General features: G+C 40.5%; 3 protein-coding genes across 4 annotated transcripts; 1 reads left to right on the top strand and 2 right to left on the bottom strand.

The window, feature by feature from the left end:
• The first annotated feature begins 776 nt into the window (after positions 1-776).
• LOC135340270 (uncharacterized) lies at positions 777-8,336 on the top strand. 2 transcript variants are annotated; one of them, XM_064536591.1, is made up of 10 exons: positions 777-914; positions 2,072-2,391; positions 2,445-2,546; positions 2,813-2,923; positions 3,344-3,409; positions 3,537-5,893; positions 5,980-6,220; positions 6,643-6,699; positions 6,793-7,140; positions 8,187-8,336. In XM_064536591.1, the coding sequence occupies exons 1-10, from the start codon at positions 892-894 to the stop codon at positions 8,234-8,236; spliced, it is 3,675 nt and encodes a 1,224-aa protein (XP_064392661.1). In that variant the 5' UTR covers positions 777-891; the 3' UTR covers positions 8,237-8,336. The 2 variants fall into 2 exon arrangements, with proteins under 2 accessions (XP_064392661.1, XP_064392662.1); XM_064536592.1 differs by lacking the exon at positions 8,187-8,336 and having other exon boundaries at positions 6,774-6,946.
• A 2,489-nt stretch (positions 8,337-10,825) lies between these two features.
• On the bottom strand, positions 10,826-12,178 carry LOC135340268 (kelch domain-containing protein 8B-like). Its single transcript, XM_064536589.1, has one exon. The coding sequence runs from the start codon at positions 12,161-12,163 to the stop codon at positions 10,826-10,828; it is 1,338 nt and encodes a 445-aa protein (XP_064392659.1). The 5' UTR covers positions 12,164-12,178.
• On the bottom strand, positions 12,178-13,266 carry LOC135340269 (probable serine/threonine-protein kinase kinX). The gene has a single exon (XM_064536590.1). The coding sequence runs from the start codon at positions 13,209-13,211 to the stop codon at positions 12,183-12,185; it is 1,029 nt and encodes a 342-aa protein (XP_064392660.1). The 5' UTR covers positions 13,212-13,266; the 3' UTR covers positions 12,178-12,182.
• Positions 13,267-14,386: the final 1,120 nt, after the last annotated feature.

Below are 14,386 nucleotides of genomic sequence, written 5' to 3'. Positions count from 1 at the left end.
TAGTAAACATGTTTATACTTAACATGTTCAGTAAATGTGATTCAAGGAAATTGGTTTAAGCCCATTACCACCACTCATCCCCCACATTCCACAGTCTTGATGACTAGACAGACCACATTCACTTCATTTAAAATGCAAACCTTATTAGAGAAAACATAAGTCAACCACTTAGCTACAGTGTACACAGTGGGACCACACAATAGGCTCTGTGGGCTCTCCCCAGACATTTTTGTATTTACATGCTCTGAGATTGATATAATAATACGTACGGAATTTGAAGGTGCTATAGTAGTGCTACTAGATCAGTTAGTAAGATTTCTTTCACCAATAGAAGATTATGTAGAAGCGGCTGTGATGTTGTTGCAGTATTATTCTTGTTGATGATTTTTATTGAGACTAATGGGTAATAATTAAAGACTAATGGGTAAGAATTAAAGACTAATAGGTACAATATATCAGGAGTGTACACTAGTACTCCTGGTACCGAATGCATGAGACTTGGAGACTAGACTAATTAATAGGCAACATTTTGAGCATAATTGGGCAAGGCCTAGTGCTTAATGATCTTATACTGTTTACAACTGTGGTTAGCAGAAGATACCACAATCTTGAGGAAGTGGGAAACAACCTGAAATAGTGTACTTTCGCTTCAAGTTCAACTTGTGTGTACTACAATTTTCGTGGGGGGGGCTCGTGGTTGAGGTTTGACCACGAATATTTTCCCCTCGAATGAAGCGACCTTGCCTACCTTTACCTGCATGCAAGCTCCACGAAATGTCTTGTATTGCTGCATGAACCGCGAATATTTGTCCCCCGAAAATTACCCACTATATAGATGCGGTATATAGACCCACTAAACTGCATGAGCTGAAAAGCAAATCTGCAATAATTATGACCACTGGTAAAGAGTCAAGGTGAGTTTATCATATGATAGTATTGAAGTGGTAGTGATGATAAACCCTTTAATTCTCTTAGAACATCATTTCAGATGTTTTGCTGTAAAACTTCCACTTTGAATTCTATAACTCACTGGACCATGCATGCAGTAAGAAATGCCTATTAAAGACTTATAATGGCATGTCAATTACTTATAGGCTAGGTAATTTGCATGCAGCGCAGGCTGCTAATTTTATATTACTGCTGAAGAATGACATGTGCAGTTAATGAAAGTTTTGTTAGAGTGAGTAAACAGTATTAAATTAAGTTCGATGGACATTTTGTTTGTCAAGAGGACCAATTATTATGTTATTTACGAGAGGGCTATGTTTAATGCACAAAGTCAGAAACTCTCAAGCAGTGAAAAGTGTGCATGTGCACTGAAAAAGAAACAGAATAGTAGTCAGCATAAGATATGCGATGCATGCTGTCACTGAAACTTCAGCTAGACTCAGTACTAAATTACCTTTAAGAGAGCAAACCGTTAATGGATGTTACGCTATAACTGCTGTGGCGCTATATTTTATAGAATGGTATGAACAATTGATCAAACCAACTGGAATCGAGGCTAAATGAAAGAAGGATTGCTTTTTTGGGACGTTTCTGAATAAATTATAATGATAATACTCTTGTAGCTACATGTTTTATTTTGAACGTATATGCTTGTTCAGAGCTAGCCTCGATCCCAGGCCGCTCTTCCTCCTTTTGAGGCCTTGTGAAGGAGGCTAGTTCAGAGCTGATAAGTTAGTAATTATGATGTCATAATTAGGAGGTGTGGCTTCCTGTTTCAAATTTCAAAAGGGGGCAGTCCTATTTCAGTGGTGCTTTGCACCACCCAAGTGGCCCCCTCAACCTTTTAACTGTTCCTACTCCACTGGCTAGTGGTGGTGTATAACAAGAGGGTAAACTCTATTTTACATGTAAACATAGGGCCACGTGGTATTTCAATTAATTACCTTTTGACCCTGGTATTCCTCTTCTGGGATTAAGTTATAAAGCATGTTATAAAGCATTTTGTAAAGCATGTCGGTAACTACTTTTAGATAAGCTGATTGGCTGGAGATCATGCATGTGATCAGCACTAAGTTACTTAATGCTGGTACACTTGTATGCTCGTACAACTATTGTCATGCAGTGCTCAAGAGCAGTTGGCCGTGAATCTGTGGAAGGCTGTTAAAGATGATGATTTTGGCGAAGTGAGGTCCCTGTTGGGACAAGGGGCCAACCCCAATCACCAGCTGTATTGGAGTGAGGAGTGGATTATTCATAAACGCCCTCCAGTACATACAGCGTGCATGAAGGGCAACCTGGAGATCACTAGAGCACTCGTTAGCGGTGGAGCTGATGTTGAGAGAGCTGGAGGAGATTATGGCATGAAGCCATTTCACTGTGCGTGTGAGGGAGGAAACAAAGACATTGTGTTGTACTTGTCACAAGATATTAAATGTCGTATTGGTAAGTGTGTGTTGTACAATTCGCGTATAGTGTAAATAGCACATACCACACAGATGTAAGGGATAATGCCAACTGGACACCACTGCACTGGGCGTGTGCGTATGCACACAAAGAAATTATGCAGTGGCTGGTGGAAGAGTGCAAGTTTGATATTGGTGAGTCATTTCTGCATGAAGTGCATTGGTATCTGTTTCACTGGATCCTCAGATGTAATGGTAGACAGCCCTTAATGTGGCATGTGCTTGTAATAAATACCTTAGTACTGTAGTGCAGTATGGCAACTGTATATACCTCTAATAATAAATGGGCGTCCAGCTTAATATGGCTCATTTGTGCATGCATGGGAAATGCACGTATACCATGCAGCGTCAATGCTGTCATGCAGTATACTACTACTATAACTCTGCCTGTCTATATGCAGATTTGACTCAGAGTAGTGGCGAGACTGCTCTTGACATGGCAATACAGAGAGGTTTCACTGAAGTTGTTGACTATCTCAAGTCTGTACAAAAACCCTCCACTCCTAAACCAGGTATAACACTTGCATGCATGTGTGTCATTAATCAAGATAGTATAATTATATGCATTCATGTATAATTATGTAGACACTCACTAATGTATAATCACTGACGCAGCCTGAGATGGGGCCAATAGAAATCTCATACTAATCAGTGGTGGGTGTATCAAGCACAATCCATTTCCAATAATACCTCAGGGACAGCACAGTCACATGATTTTGTGGCAGTCTTGACCCACATAGTTGAGATGGAAGAAGTCCCATACTGCTAGTAGACATTGTAGTTCATTAGCTCAGTGTAACGATCAGTTTCAGCCAAACTACAAAGTCAGGATGATCAGGTCTTTAGTCGTGCCTGTGTCTGATTAATGAATCTCAGTAAATAATTATAATATAATTTTATGACTGTCAGATAACTATCTCATTCCTCTCCAGTGATCTCTGTCCCTCTCTCCGGTCAACAGAGACCCAGTGCCGGCCAAGAACAACCTGAAATAACTGGTAGGAAATCAAAACTATACTACATGTAGATCTTTCCTGGAAAGTAATTCATCTTACAAAAGTGCCACAAATTTTCTGCCACGCATACTTTTGTGTAATTTATGACACAATTCTTTTCCTTTTACAGGCAAAATTCAAAGCCAAAACTACTTGCAAAAACTGGATGAGCTGATGGCAGACAAAACGCACACAATTGAGCTTCAGTACCTCAAGATGCACTTCATCGGTCCCTCGGGTCTTGGCAAAACGACCACTCGACAGCGGCTTGTTGGATCGATTACAAACCTATCTTGTCTGCCCGAAGACCAAAGAAAACGTTGCAGTACATTTCTTGCCGAGTGTGAACAAGTGTTGGCCTTCGTGGACAAATCTGGAAAAAAGCTTGAATTCAAAGCGTCTGCAAATCTGGAGGAAGAAACACAATTTATCTTCTCATACTTGATGTCTTGTGAACCAATTGACGACAACGAACCACAAGCTTCAAAGAAAACTAAGCAACAACCTCTTCAGACCGTCTCACCAAAAACTGGGCTGGAAAGAAAAAAAGTTACGAATGTGTCTGTGACTACTGTCGACGTTCGAACGGTTGTCACAAGACTCCGTAGTATTGTGGGTTCTGGAGAGTACAGCAAGGAGTTGCAAAACAAGGTCCTACTCAATCTGATTGACATTGGAGGGCAGCCTGGATTTGTGGAGATGTTTCCATTCCTAAGCAAAGGTGCAGGGATTTTCTTGACATTCTTTCGACTAGACAAAGACCTCGATGACATATGTCAAGTGTCCTATGAACGAGGAAAGGACAAAATCACACCATACGATTCAACGTACACAAGCGGAGAAATGCTCTCTCAAATCCTCTCCGCTATCATGATCAGCCACTATACCAAGATTGACTCGGATATTGACAGAGAGCTGTGCAGTAAGCTGGGAAAACTAGGCTCCGCTAAACCTATTGCCACCCTCATAGGCACCTTCAAGGATGAACTGACAATGCAAATCAAGGTTGATTGTCTATACGATAAATTTTGTACCTCGGGAAAAGCTGTTTACAAGGGTGATTGTGCTATAAATAGCCACAAAGAGAATGAACAAAAGAAAGCTTTACAGAACATTTTGACTCAAAAGAAGACTAATGAACAGGCTGAAGTCAGTGCAGAAGACATAAATGCTATTCAGCAAACAGTCAGCCAATACATCACCTCAGATGCTTTCAAGAAAGACGTCGAAGACCGTTTGACGAAAAAGTTGGAAAAGAAAAACGAAGCCGTGAGCATGATTGCCAGCAAGTTCGAGGATTTACTTTCTAATCCAAAAGACAAGAAATTTATAGCAGTAGACAACTATGAAGGCACTAATTCTGATATGAACCCTCTTCGTGAACATCTTCATGGCATAATCAGTAGCTATTTCAAAGATGCCAAGCTTCGAATTCGCCCACAACAGCTTTTGTTTGGAGTTGTGCTAAGAAAAGAGTATGACATTGTCTCTATGGAAGACTGCATTTGTATCGGTACAGAGGGGTTAAAGATGAGCGAGGAGGAAGTTCGATTCACCGTTTGGTACCTGGATCGGTACGTTGGAGCTTTGATCTATCATCCAGAAATTAAGGATAAAGATGGTTGGTTTGGGAAGTTTATCATTTGTAACCCCCAGGTGGTATTCAACAGCCTCAGTGATCTCGTTGTCAAGCCGCTGCTAGAGCTCCATTCTGGTGAGGGCAATATTCAGTTTAAGGAAACTGAGAAAAGAAATTGGACACTCAAGGGACAATTCTCTCTGGAAACAATCACTCGATGCCATTCGGAGGCCAACAAGGATGTGAAGAAAGGCCAGTTGATTCCTGTTGAGAAGCTACTCATACTACTTGAGCATTCCCACCTTTTGGCTACAATCACAACAGTGGAGAAAATAATCTATACCACAGAAAAGGTCGGAACAATGTATTTCATCCCGGCTATTCTCAAGTGTGAATCTCGCAAGGAAGTAATGAAGCCATCTCCCCCCACAGGAATTGACACACCCTATCCAATCAAGATCACCTTCGACCCCCAATACGTTCCCATTGGAATATTCTGTGCCATGATCTGTGAATTGGTCTCAAGGGGAAAAAAAGACATTCTGGGCATGACGTGGAAACTTGCTGCTGATTCTTCAGTAAAAAGAAACTTTGTCTCCTTTCAAATTGATGAATCTGCCAAGCATTTCGTTACCCTGATTGCTCATGTCGATTGCTATGAAATACGGATTATTCGACAAGACAGGGATCATACGATGCACGAGCTCTGTTCCTATGTCCTCTCAACTGTTCTCTCTGTTTTGAAGGAAATCAGTCCTCTTCTCTTTCCAATCATCGCTTTCGATTGCTACTGCGGTGAACACGAAGATGGTTCCAAACTCTGCCTCCTCACATCAGGAGCAGATCCCTGCTTTAAATGCACCCGTAAAATCTGTCTGAGCCCTCACCAAGAATGCTGGTTTGCAAAAGTTAGTACACAAACTATACAATATCTGCATGTGTGTGTGCCAGCATTTACAGAAGAATTCTTTGTAAATTGACCTATTGTGTACAGGAAGTCAGCATGGGAGGTGATATGTTCCTCCTTGCCCTGCCCTTTGCCTCTGACCGAGACTTGACAGACAAGAACCTCTCCTTCAGATGGAGCAAAAGAAGACCAAAAATTAGTGGGAGTGAAAATGAATTGGAATTCAAGTCCTTGTTAACGGGTCACTTCAAGGGATTTATCAGTTGCGAGATCTTCATGAACCAGAAGCCTTTCTTTACCGTGTACCACTGTCTGAAAGAAAGTGTTGGTAAGAGAAGTTTTAGAGCACAGAGCAGATATTGTGTGTGGCCTCTTGTACCTGTGTATACTTATCATATAATTATTTCTTATCTTAAAAAGGGCTCAATACGCACGTGATTATTGTCTGCTTATACTTTTTCTAGCTATAAGCTCTGCGTTTATTTTGAAAGCTTCCACCTTACATAATTGTACTAAGCTTCATCAATGACAATAGAACTCCATATATATAGCCTGTGCAAATTCTAGACCCTGCAAACCCAATTACAGCTACGTAAGCTTATTTAGGGAGCCACTTGGGAATTTTAGCACTACATGTACAAGTGGTCAATCTAGATTGAAGCCAGCTTCAGTCGTTGGTCTAAATGAGGTTTGAGTAACCTTGACCGTTGCATTGTGTAAGTGGATCTCATGTAACTGTCATCGTCACAGGTGATGCAGCGACTCAACAAGCTAATGATGGAGTTCCACACACAACCACTGGGTCAGGTATCTGATAGTGTGCTCAGTTTGTGTACTTTTAATTTCACAGTATAGGAAATGATGTCACAAAAATTAACAAGTTACGTTTTATCTGTACAGTTCAACAACATGAGTTGCCCACAACTGCAACTGCAGTTCAGTTGAGTCAAGAGTGCTCAAATGAAGCTCTTCTTCAGTTGTCTACTGAGATTGCTGGATACCATAAATACAAGCACAGGCTAGGCCTGAGTTCTGCTGACATAGATGAAATTGATAACGATCCAAGAAACTTCTACAGTGTCCAAGGCAAATTTTACACTGCTCTACTGAAATGGAAGAGTATAAGTATTGATTTCGACAATCCATCAAATTCAACCGCTACTTACGGTCGATTAGTGGAAATTGCTGCAACATTTAAGGACGGAGAGGCAATTCGTGGCATTCACAAGGCTTCTGTCAAGCATGCAAGTGAGATACCTTTATATAGTCAAGAATATATAGAGAGAGTATCGAACGTAGGCATACTGATGTATGCAGAGAGTAACGTGACTTCCTGTATCTGTCATGGGCAGCGTGATGTAATCTACTCTACAACATTTACAATACAATCTACAAATTCCAAGCCCATGAGAGATACAGGAAGTCACGTTACTTTCTGCATACATCTGATGTACAGTACGATACTCTCTCTCTATTACCGTATATAGCTGGTAATTTTTGCATTCATGGCTTGAAATATTTAGTCACTTCGTGATAGTGTTTTCGTGGTTGCTGCTTGCATTGCAGGCAAAGGTAGGCAAGGTCGCTTCATTCGTATATTCATGGTCAGAGCTTCAACCATGAAAACCAATTGCCCCCCGGAAATTACCAGCTATTATAACAGTATAATTATTATACTCTCGCTATAGTTTATGATATAAATAGTTCATTATTGATCAATAGCTTTGTTCGATTCCTAGTCATTGGTGTAATGCAATGCAGAAGTATATGTGTACTAAGTTACTATAGCAGACTCTTGTTAATCCGGTCACCTTAATTGAGCTTGGCCGTGTAGCTATATTTCAGAAAATAGCCCCGGCTAAAAATGACTTTACCTCGAATCTAATGACTAATTTTGCGGTTCTGTCTCGAGGAATGAAGGATTAATGAATCATTCTGCTCTTTATTTAAGTGTAATCCAATTTTATTTGTTTCACCAAAAACGTCCAAAAACACCCAAAACGTCATATCCGGCCGTAATAAACATATAGAATTACATCGGAAAATCTTGTTTGTTTGTATACGGAATAGTGAGTGGCCGCATTTCAGGGTGAGTTTTATGCAGTAAACATCTAGCTAGCAATCCATGCCAAACCAAATGGCCGGTATACCGAGGTGCATGGCCGTACTACAGAGAGCCGGAATATAGCAAGAGTCTACTGTATAGCGTTTCCATGCCAGTGTTTTCAACTATTGAAAATATTAACTAGCTGTTACAGCACTACTTTTCATACACTCCCTCGTTCTTCATACAGATGTCATGGATCAGTCAAGACAAAGATCACCATGCACTACCAACTCTTAGAACCATGGATACTTTTTTTATTTTTTTGTTAACTGTTGTGTGCAATTATATTAATATATGAGTGTGTACATGATAATCAAAATAATGATAATTATGTCTGCTTAGTTATACAGCTTTCTACAGTGTAGTTTAGTTTAGTTACCCTTTCCAATGTTCTTGGTACTCTTCTTTCCGTATATACCCAAGGTGTGTGCATGGGAATGCAGCTATATGTTTAACAATTGTTATAGTGGGTAATCGGTTAGAGATCTCGAGAAAAGACCAACGGTTTCCGGCTAAGCTGTTACAATGTAATTATAGTTGTTGCCCAGTGAGTGGGCAGATCAAAGCAATCCAGTCCTCGATCTGTATAATTATGGCATGTTGCATCACTACCATAGATTGCACTGCAATATACCAGAACATATAGGGCATGTTGCACTGCATGTGTGTAAAGCATTGGATGAACACTGCTTTTTGACTTATACCCTATCATCCCACCCAATAACTCAAATGGTGCCTTTAGACTAGCTGTGGAATGTAAAACTAAATGAAATTCACTCAAAACACATGAGAAAAACTTGACCAATCAGACATCATTGGGCAACAAGTTAGTTATTGCAGGCGCCCTCGTGAAACACTCGTGTCAAGTGGGCTATAACTATAATACATAGTTTGGCTTAGTCTCATGAATCAGCCCACCATTCAGGTCCAGCTGATTCATGAGACTAAGTTTGGCTATCTTATGAAAGGTTCGATATTGCTTACATATATCTACACATCCTCCACAGTGCTATAGTTTAGTGCCGTTATTTTTGAAAGCTTATTCATTCACCTACACAATGGTATCACAATTTCTTCCAATTAAGATACATCGAAGTATAACTACTCACACATTTGTGGTACGGTATAAAATTATAGCGGTAAATTTTTGCGGGTGCGAATTTATTTTCGCTATTTTGCTCCAGAGCCTCGGCTCCAGCAGAAATGTTCATAGGTTCTAATATTTGCATTTCAATGCAAGGAAACCACACCACCAATAGCTTTGCATGTAAAATACCTGGTGCGTGGGAGTTATCCCAGTTTTAATTTTCGCGTCAACTGCCTGCCCTCGAAAAACGTGCTGTACGGTACTCTCTAGACTGGATGCACTGTAGAGAGATAGAAACACACTTTCAGTATAATTATACAGGGTTTTGCAGAATCTTTGCAACTTATATGCCAACGCTTTGCACCTGCATGGTCTTCGTATAAGGAACGCTCAACCTTTAACGCTTTTTGTTGATGTTGCAAAGATTCTGAAAATCCTATAATGAACAATTTGTATTAGTTATTGCCCAGCACGAGTGCAACTGCAATAAATACTAACTTGTTGCCAAATGACATCAAACTCTTCTGATTGGTCAAGTTTTTCACTATTAAAAGACATGTGTTTTGAGTGAATTTTAGTGAATTCATTAGAATTCCGTAGTAAATTCTTAGGTTTTCTTCCCACTACTAGGTAGTATCCTATAAACGGATCAAATGAGTTACTGGGTGGGATGGTGGGGCATAAGTCCCAAAAGCTACTGCATTTTACACACAGTGCAAATGCCATGCATATATACAGAGCACTGGATTGATTTGATCCAAGTGTCTACAATTCATTGAATTATAGAGTATATTAGCACAGAAAGTGCACGCATGCACAGGCAGAGCTGTGTTTACACAGTTATCACCTTACTGGAGTGTTAGCCACACTGGGGTCCCATGCAGGCACTGCTGCCATGCTGGGGGGTCACCGTCTGAGAGGGGTCCTGGGATCAGTCGTATATTCATAGGCCTGATTCCTTTGAGTAGGCTTGAAAGGTGTAGGACATGACTAAATCAGACTTACAGTAGATGCATGGCTATTCATGTAGTATTGTAAATGGTGGTTTAGAGTCTTTCACATTCTTGAAGGACCATACACACAATCGGTTTACAAACTGAATCCATAACCTTTAAAAGGTATAATTTTATTAGAGGCAAAGAAAATAGTTATATTAGCACCTCCTCCATTCATGGGTATATTTAATATATCTGCCGTATATTTGAGTCCTAGGACTGCCTACCTATGAGGGTCTGGATTCTAAACAAGGGGTTTCTTCCCCAAGATGATGTCAAAACAGCTTAAGCATGCTCCTTACCACTGTAGGGGAGGGGAAACACTTGATGTGAGATTAGAACTGTGTTCCTGTTGTCGATTTGTAACCAGGTTAATTAGGAGAAACTATAGTATATATAGTACCTTATTAACTAGAATGTTTTGCGAGCATCAAACATAATACAAACGTTGTGAGTGTTAATCAATTTACGAAATAAAATCGCAAAATTTTAAACTGGTATTGGTAATGACATGCATGCAAAGTGTGCTGATTTGGCTCATTTGCAAAGGTTTTTTTAATACGGTAGCTATAGACATAATTATGATACAACATCATGCACGTACAGTATTACGAAATAACTACAGTGCATCAGCTACATATGTACTAGTAATGCCTATACTATACGTCAATAATCATAGTTTCGTTATACAGAACATCAAATTAAAGATTAGCACACAATCATAATTATTAAACCGTAACAAAGTCACAGATGAGCAATTTCGGCCAAAGTCGACTCTTTCCCCACACACGAACCCACCACCATCACCCTCTCACCAGGAATCACAGCTGTTAGGCAATTACACCGACCAGTCGACATATGTCCAACAAAATCCCACAAGTTAATTGCTTTATTCAATCTGTACACTTCACTAGCGGCTGAATTTTCAGAGCTCCAACCTCCAAAAGCAAATAGGTGCCCATCAAGAGTGGCTAAAGTTGATTGACACAGTGGAAGCTTGGGAATTCTTTCCCAAACAAAATGGCAAGGTAATGAAGAGGCGAGTGTAGAAATAGATGAACAAATTATTGATTGCCGTTCTTTTTTAGCGACTCTATCGCCATCTGCTATATACACGCAGTCCTTGAACACAACACATGAAGGTTGACCCATCGGAAACGGGAGGGAACACACAACAGACCAATGGTGTGTACGAGTGTTGAAAACCTCGACTGTCAAGAGGTCTGTTGCTTCCAAAGTGCCTCCAGCTACTATCAAAAATGTGTTAGCGCACACGGCTGCAGGATGCCTACGTTTGGTTGGCATTGGTGGGAAATATTCGGTCCAGTTACCATCTATGAAGCTGTACAGTTTGTTACTCTCACTGTCTGAGCACCAACCCCCTACAGAGGTGAGAAAACGAGCCACGCTCACAATTGTGACATCACTGACAGGAATTTGAGGCATTTCTGACCATGTCTTGCTCTTGTAGTCAAATTTGAAAACAGCATTGCTACTTCGAGACATGAAATAAGCCCTGTTGCCGAGGACAGCAGATGACCCAGCAGAAATACTGTATAAAGCATCAGGCAGAAGTTTCCAGGTTAAAGACAGCTTCTTTTTGGCAGCGAGGGTGCGTGATGCATAGGGCTTTGGTGGTATGAGAATCTGTTTGTGATGAGTGGATTGCTGGGCAGTGGCTACAGAATGTGTTTGTGTTTTAACTGATGGTGTTTCTTCGCTTGGAATTTTTTTAGCAATCGCTACTTTGGTTTCTAACTTAGCTGTGATGATTGATCGATTCTTTTTCTTGATAGGAAGACCAGGAGCTTCCTGATTAGTACACTTTGCTTCAAGATCGCCTAGCCTTATTGTGAGTTCGAGAATTTCTGCTTCTTTTTCAGCAATAAGGTCATCCTTGTTTTGTAATTCAACTTTGGTAGCTTGTAGGTTCACATACATGGCTTGTAATTCCTCATTTCGAGCTTGTAGTTCAACATCCTGAGCTTGAAGTTGATTGCTTATAGCTTGTAGTTTTTCCTCAGTTGTCCTAAGTTTAATATCAACTTCTTGCATTTCTTTGGCTAAGGCGAGCATCTCCATTTTGAGTACTTTCAATAAATCATCCTTTGTTTGCAAGAGCCTGTCTTTTTTTTTTGATTTTCATTTCTTTTTCTTTAATTTTCTGCTGTAACTGAATAATTATGTCGTCAACAACTGGAGAAATACTAGTCTGCAAAATTTGTTTACACGAAATTGATTGTTTAATATCAGACAAAGCTTGGCACATCTCTTGTGATGTTGGCCTATCAGTTTCATGATCTTGGAGACAGTCTAAAGCAATATGCAACAGGGGGTGGGTAGTGCCAATGAGGTCAATGTGGTCATGTCTCCGCTGTACTTCGGATATGGGAACTTGAGCAATGACTTTCTGCGAGAGTTTTTGTGAATTTGGCAGTTCAATGAGTTTAAATCGATTTGTAGGGCTGGGTGGTAGCCTAGTAGCAATTTGCACGATCAAAACGCCAAAAGAAAAGCTATCTAGCCTCTCCGTGTAGAGAGGTGGTTCGCTTAGGGCCTCAGGCGACATGTAGGCTGGTGTTCCTGGGCACTTGGTCATATGTGTGGTTGTGAACCTTGACATTCCGAAATCGCTGACTTTAGCTTGATTGCCTGCTAATAGGACATTGTTGCTAGAGAGGTCGCGATGGATGATCCCATTGGAGTGGAGAAAAGCAAGTGCTTGAGCTATGTCATAGGAGAAGTTTACTTGAATGTGGTAGGGAATGTCTCCAGGTGTTGACTCCAGGAAGTGTGTCATACTCTCGTCCATGAGCTCCATGAGAAGGACTGGTGCATTTGTTTTGGGATCCCGATAGGTACCGAGGTATTGAATGATGTTGGGGTGGTTGATGAGGCTTAGGAACCGACATTCTGTTTCGAAGCGTAGATGTGGTTGCATGTGTTCTTTGTTCGCATGTGCTTCCATTTGGAAGAGTACCGGATAGAGTAGCTTGGCAGCACAGAGTAGTTGGTCACACTTGGCTTTACACACTGCTCCGTAAGAGCCAGTACCAAGGATATCAGTCTTGAAGAGTTTTACACTTTGGAAGTTAAACCGTCGTTCAGTGGTGAGTTCTCTTTCAGCCATCGTTGTATTGCCTTAGCAGATGAGGCAAAGTATCAAAATAGCTTGCTTGTTTGTCATTCACTTTACATAATAACAAATGAAGAGTACTTCGACATAACGTTATTATATATTGTGTGTTTGGATAAAATGCACTTCCACCCACACTCACACCCACTCGTATATCATGATTGTTGGAGTAATAGTAGTAAGCAAATCAACAGAAATGCATATACCATGCATGCATGTACACATACTATGGAGGGGTATCTGTGTCAATATAATTGCATTAATATTCTGCCAAAGTACTTCTATGCTGTATATTCTCTTTCGGCAATTATGTCCCACTGACTAGAAGACTTTCATAGTACAGAAAGGATAATAATAATGGTTGTGCAATGAAGACGGGCTGACTACTAGTCTACAAGTAATGTTGAGGAAGTTTACTAAGTGTATAGCAGGATCCTATAAGAGAAGGAGCAGCTAACTTCAACGTATACCCGTCTTATAATTGCCTGTGAAACTGCATTTCTTTTTATGGAGTGCTTGCAAACCGCATCACTGTATTGCGTACAACACGTGTAAGGATTCATGAACCACTTAGTGACAGCTGCATGTAATTATATAGAAATGCGGTCATAGCCACTTACGAAACGCGATCCCCGTAGTCATGCAGCCGCTCCTTCTCTTATTTATGCTCCTGTTTATAGTGATGTTTACCCACTGTAAATCATGAATTTTGTAAAACAATCTTCTGTTGTAGTTCCACTTATCAGGTCTGAGATCGATCAGAGAGAGGAGCTCTAGAGAGAGAGAGAGAAACACACTTTCGTGTATGCATATGCAACAATTAAACATAAACAACAGGTGTCTACTAATTCATTGGACTAGAGTAAACACAGAAAGTAAGTAAACACACATGCCACGGGCTCGTGCATGCATGCACAAACAGAGAAGCTGTGTACACAGTCATCACCTTACTGGAGTGTTTCCACACTGGGGTCCCAGGCACTGCCGCCATGCTGGGGGGGGAGTCTGAGACTAGAGGGGTCGTGGGAGGGATTGTATACTCATAGGCGTGATAGATTACCTTTGAGTGCCTATATAGACTCAGATACAGGCACTCAAAGGTATAGCTAGTTAGCAAAAGAACATGACTTAATTTCACCAATGAATTACATGTATAGTGTTTTATAATG

This window comes from Halichondria panicea, chromosome 8, assembly GCF_963675165.1.
Source record: "Halichondria panicea chromosome 8, odHalPani1.1, whole genome shotgun sequence".
In the NCBI taxonomy this organism is placed as follows: Eukaryota; Metazoa; Porifera; class Demospongiae; order Suberitida; family Halichondriidae; genus Halichondria; species Halichondria panicea.
Note: the sequence above shows the minus strand (reverse complement) of the source record. Positions and strands in the feature narration are given on the sequence as shown.

Coding starts and splice junctions, on each gene's coding strand:
- LOC135340268 (XM_064536589.1), bottom strand. CDS start 12,163: ATGGAGATGCTCGCCTTAGCCAAAGAAATGCAAGAAGTTGATATTAAA.
- LOC135340270 (XM_064536591.1), top strand. CDS start 892: ATGACCACTGGTAAAGAGTCAAG. Junction 915..2,071: donor ACCACTGGTAAAGAGTCAAG/GTGAGTTTATCA, acceptor ATTGTCATGCAG/TGCTCAAGAGCAGTTGGCCG. Junction 7,141..8,186: donor GGCTTCTGTCAAGCATGCAA/GTGAGATACCTT, acceptor TTCTTCATACAG/ATGTCATGGATCAGTCAAGA.
- LOC135340269 (XM_064536590.1), bottom strand. CDS start 13,211: ATGGCTGAAAGAGAACTCACCACTGAACGACGGTTTAACTTCCAAAGT.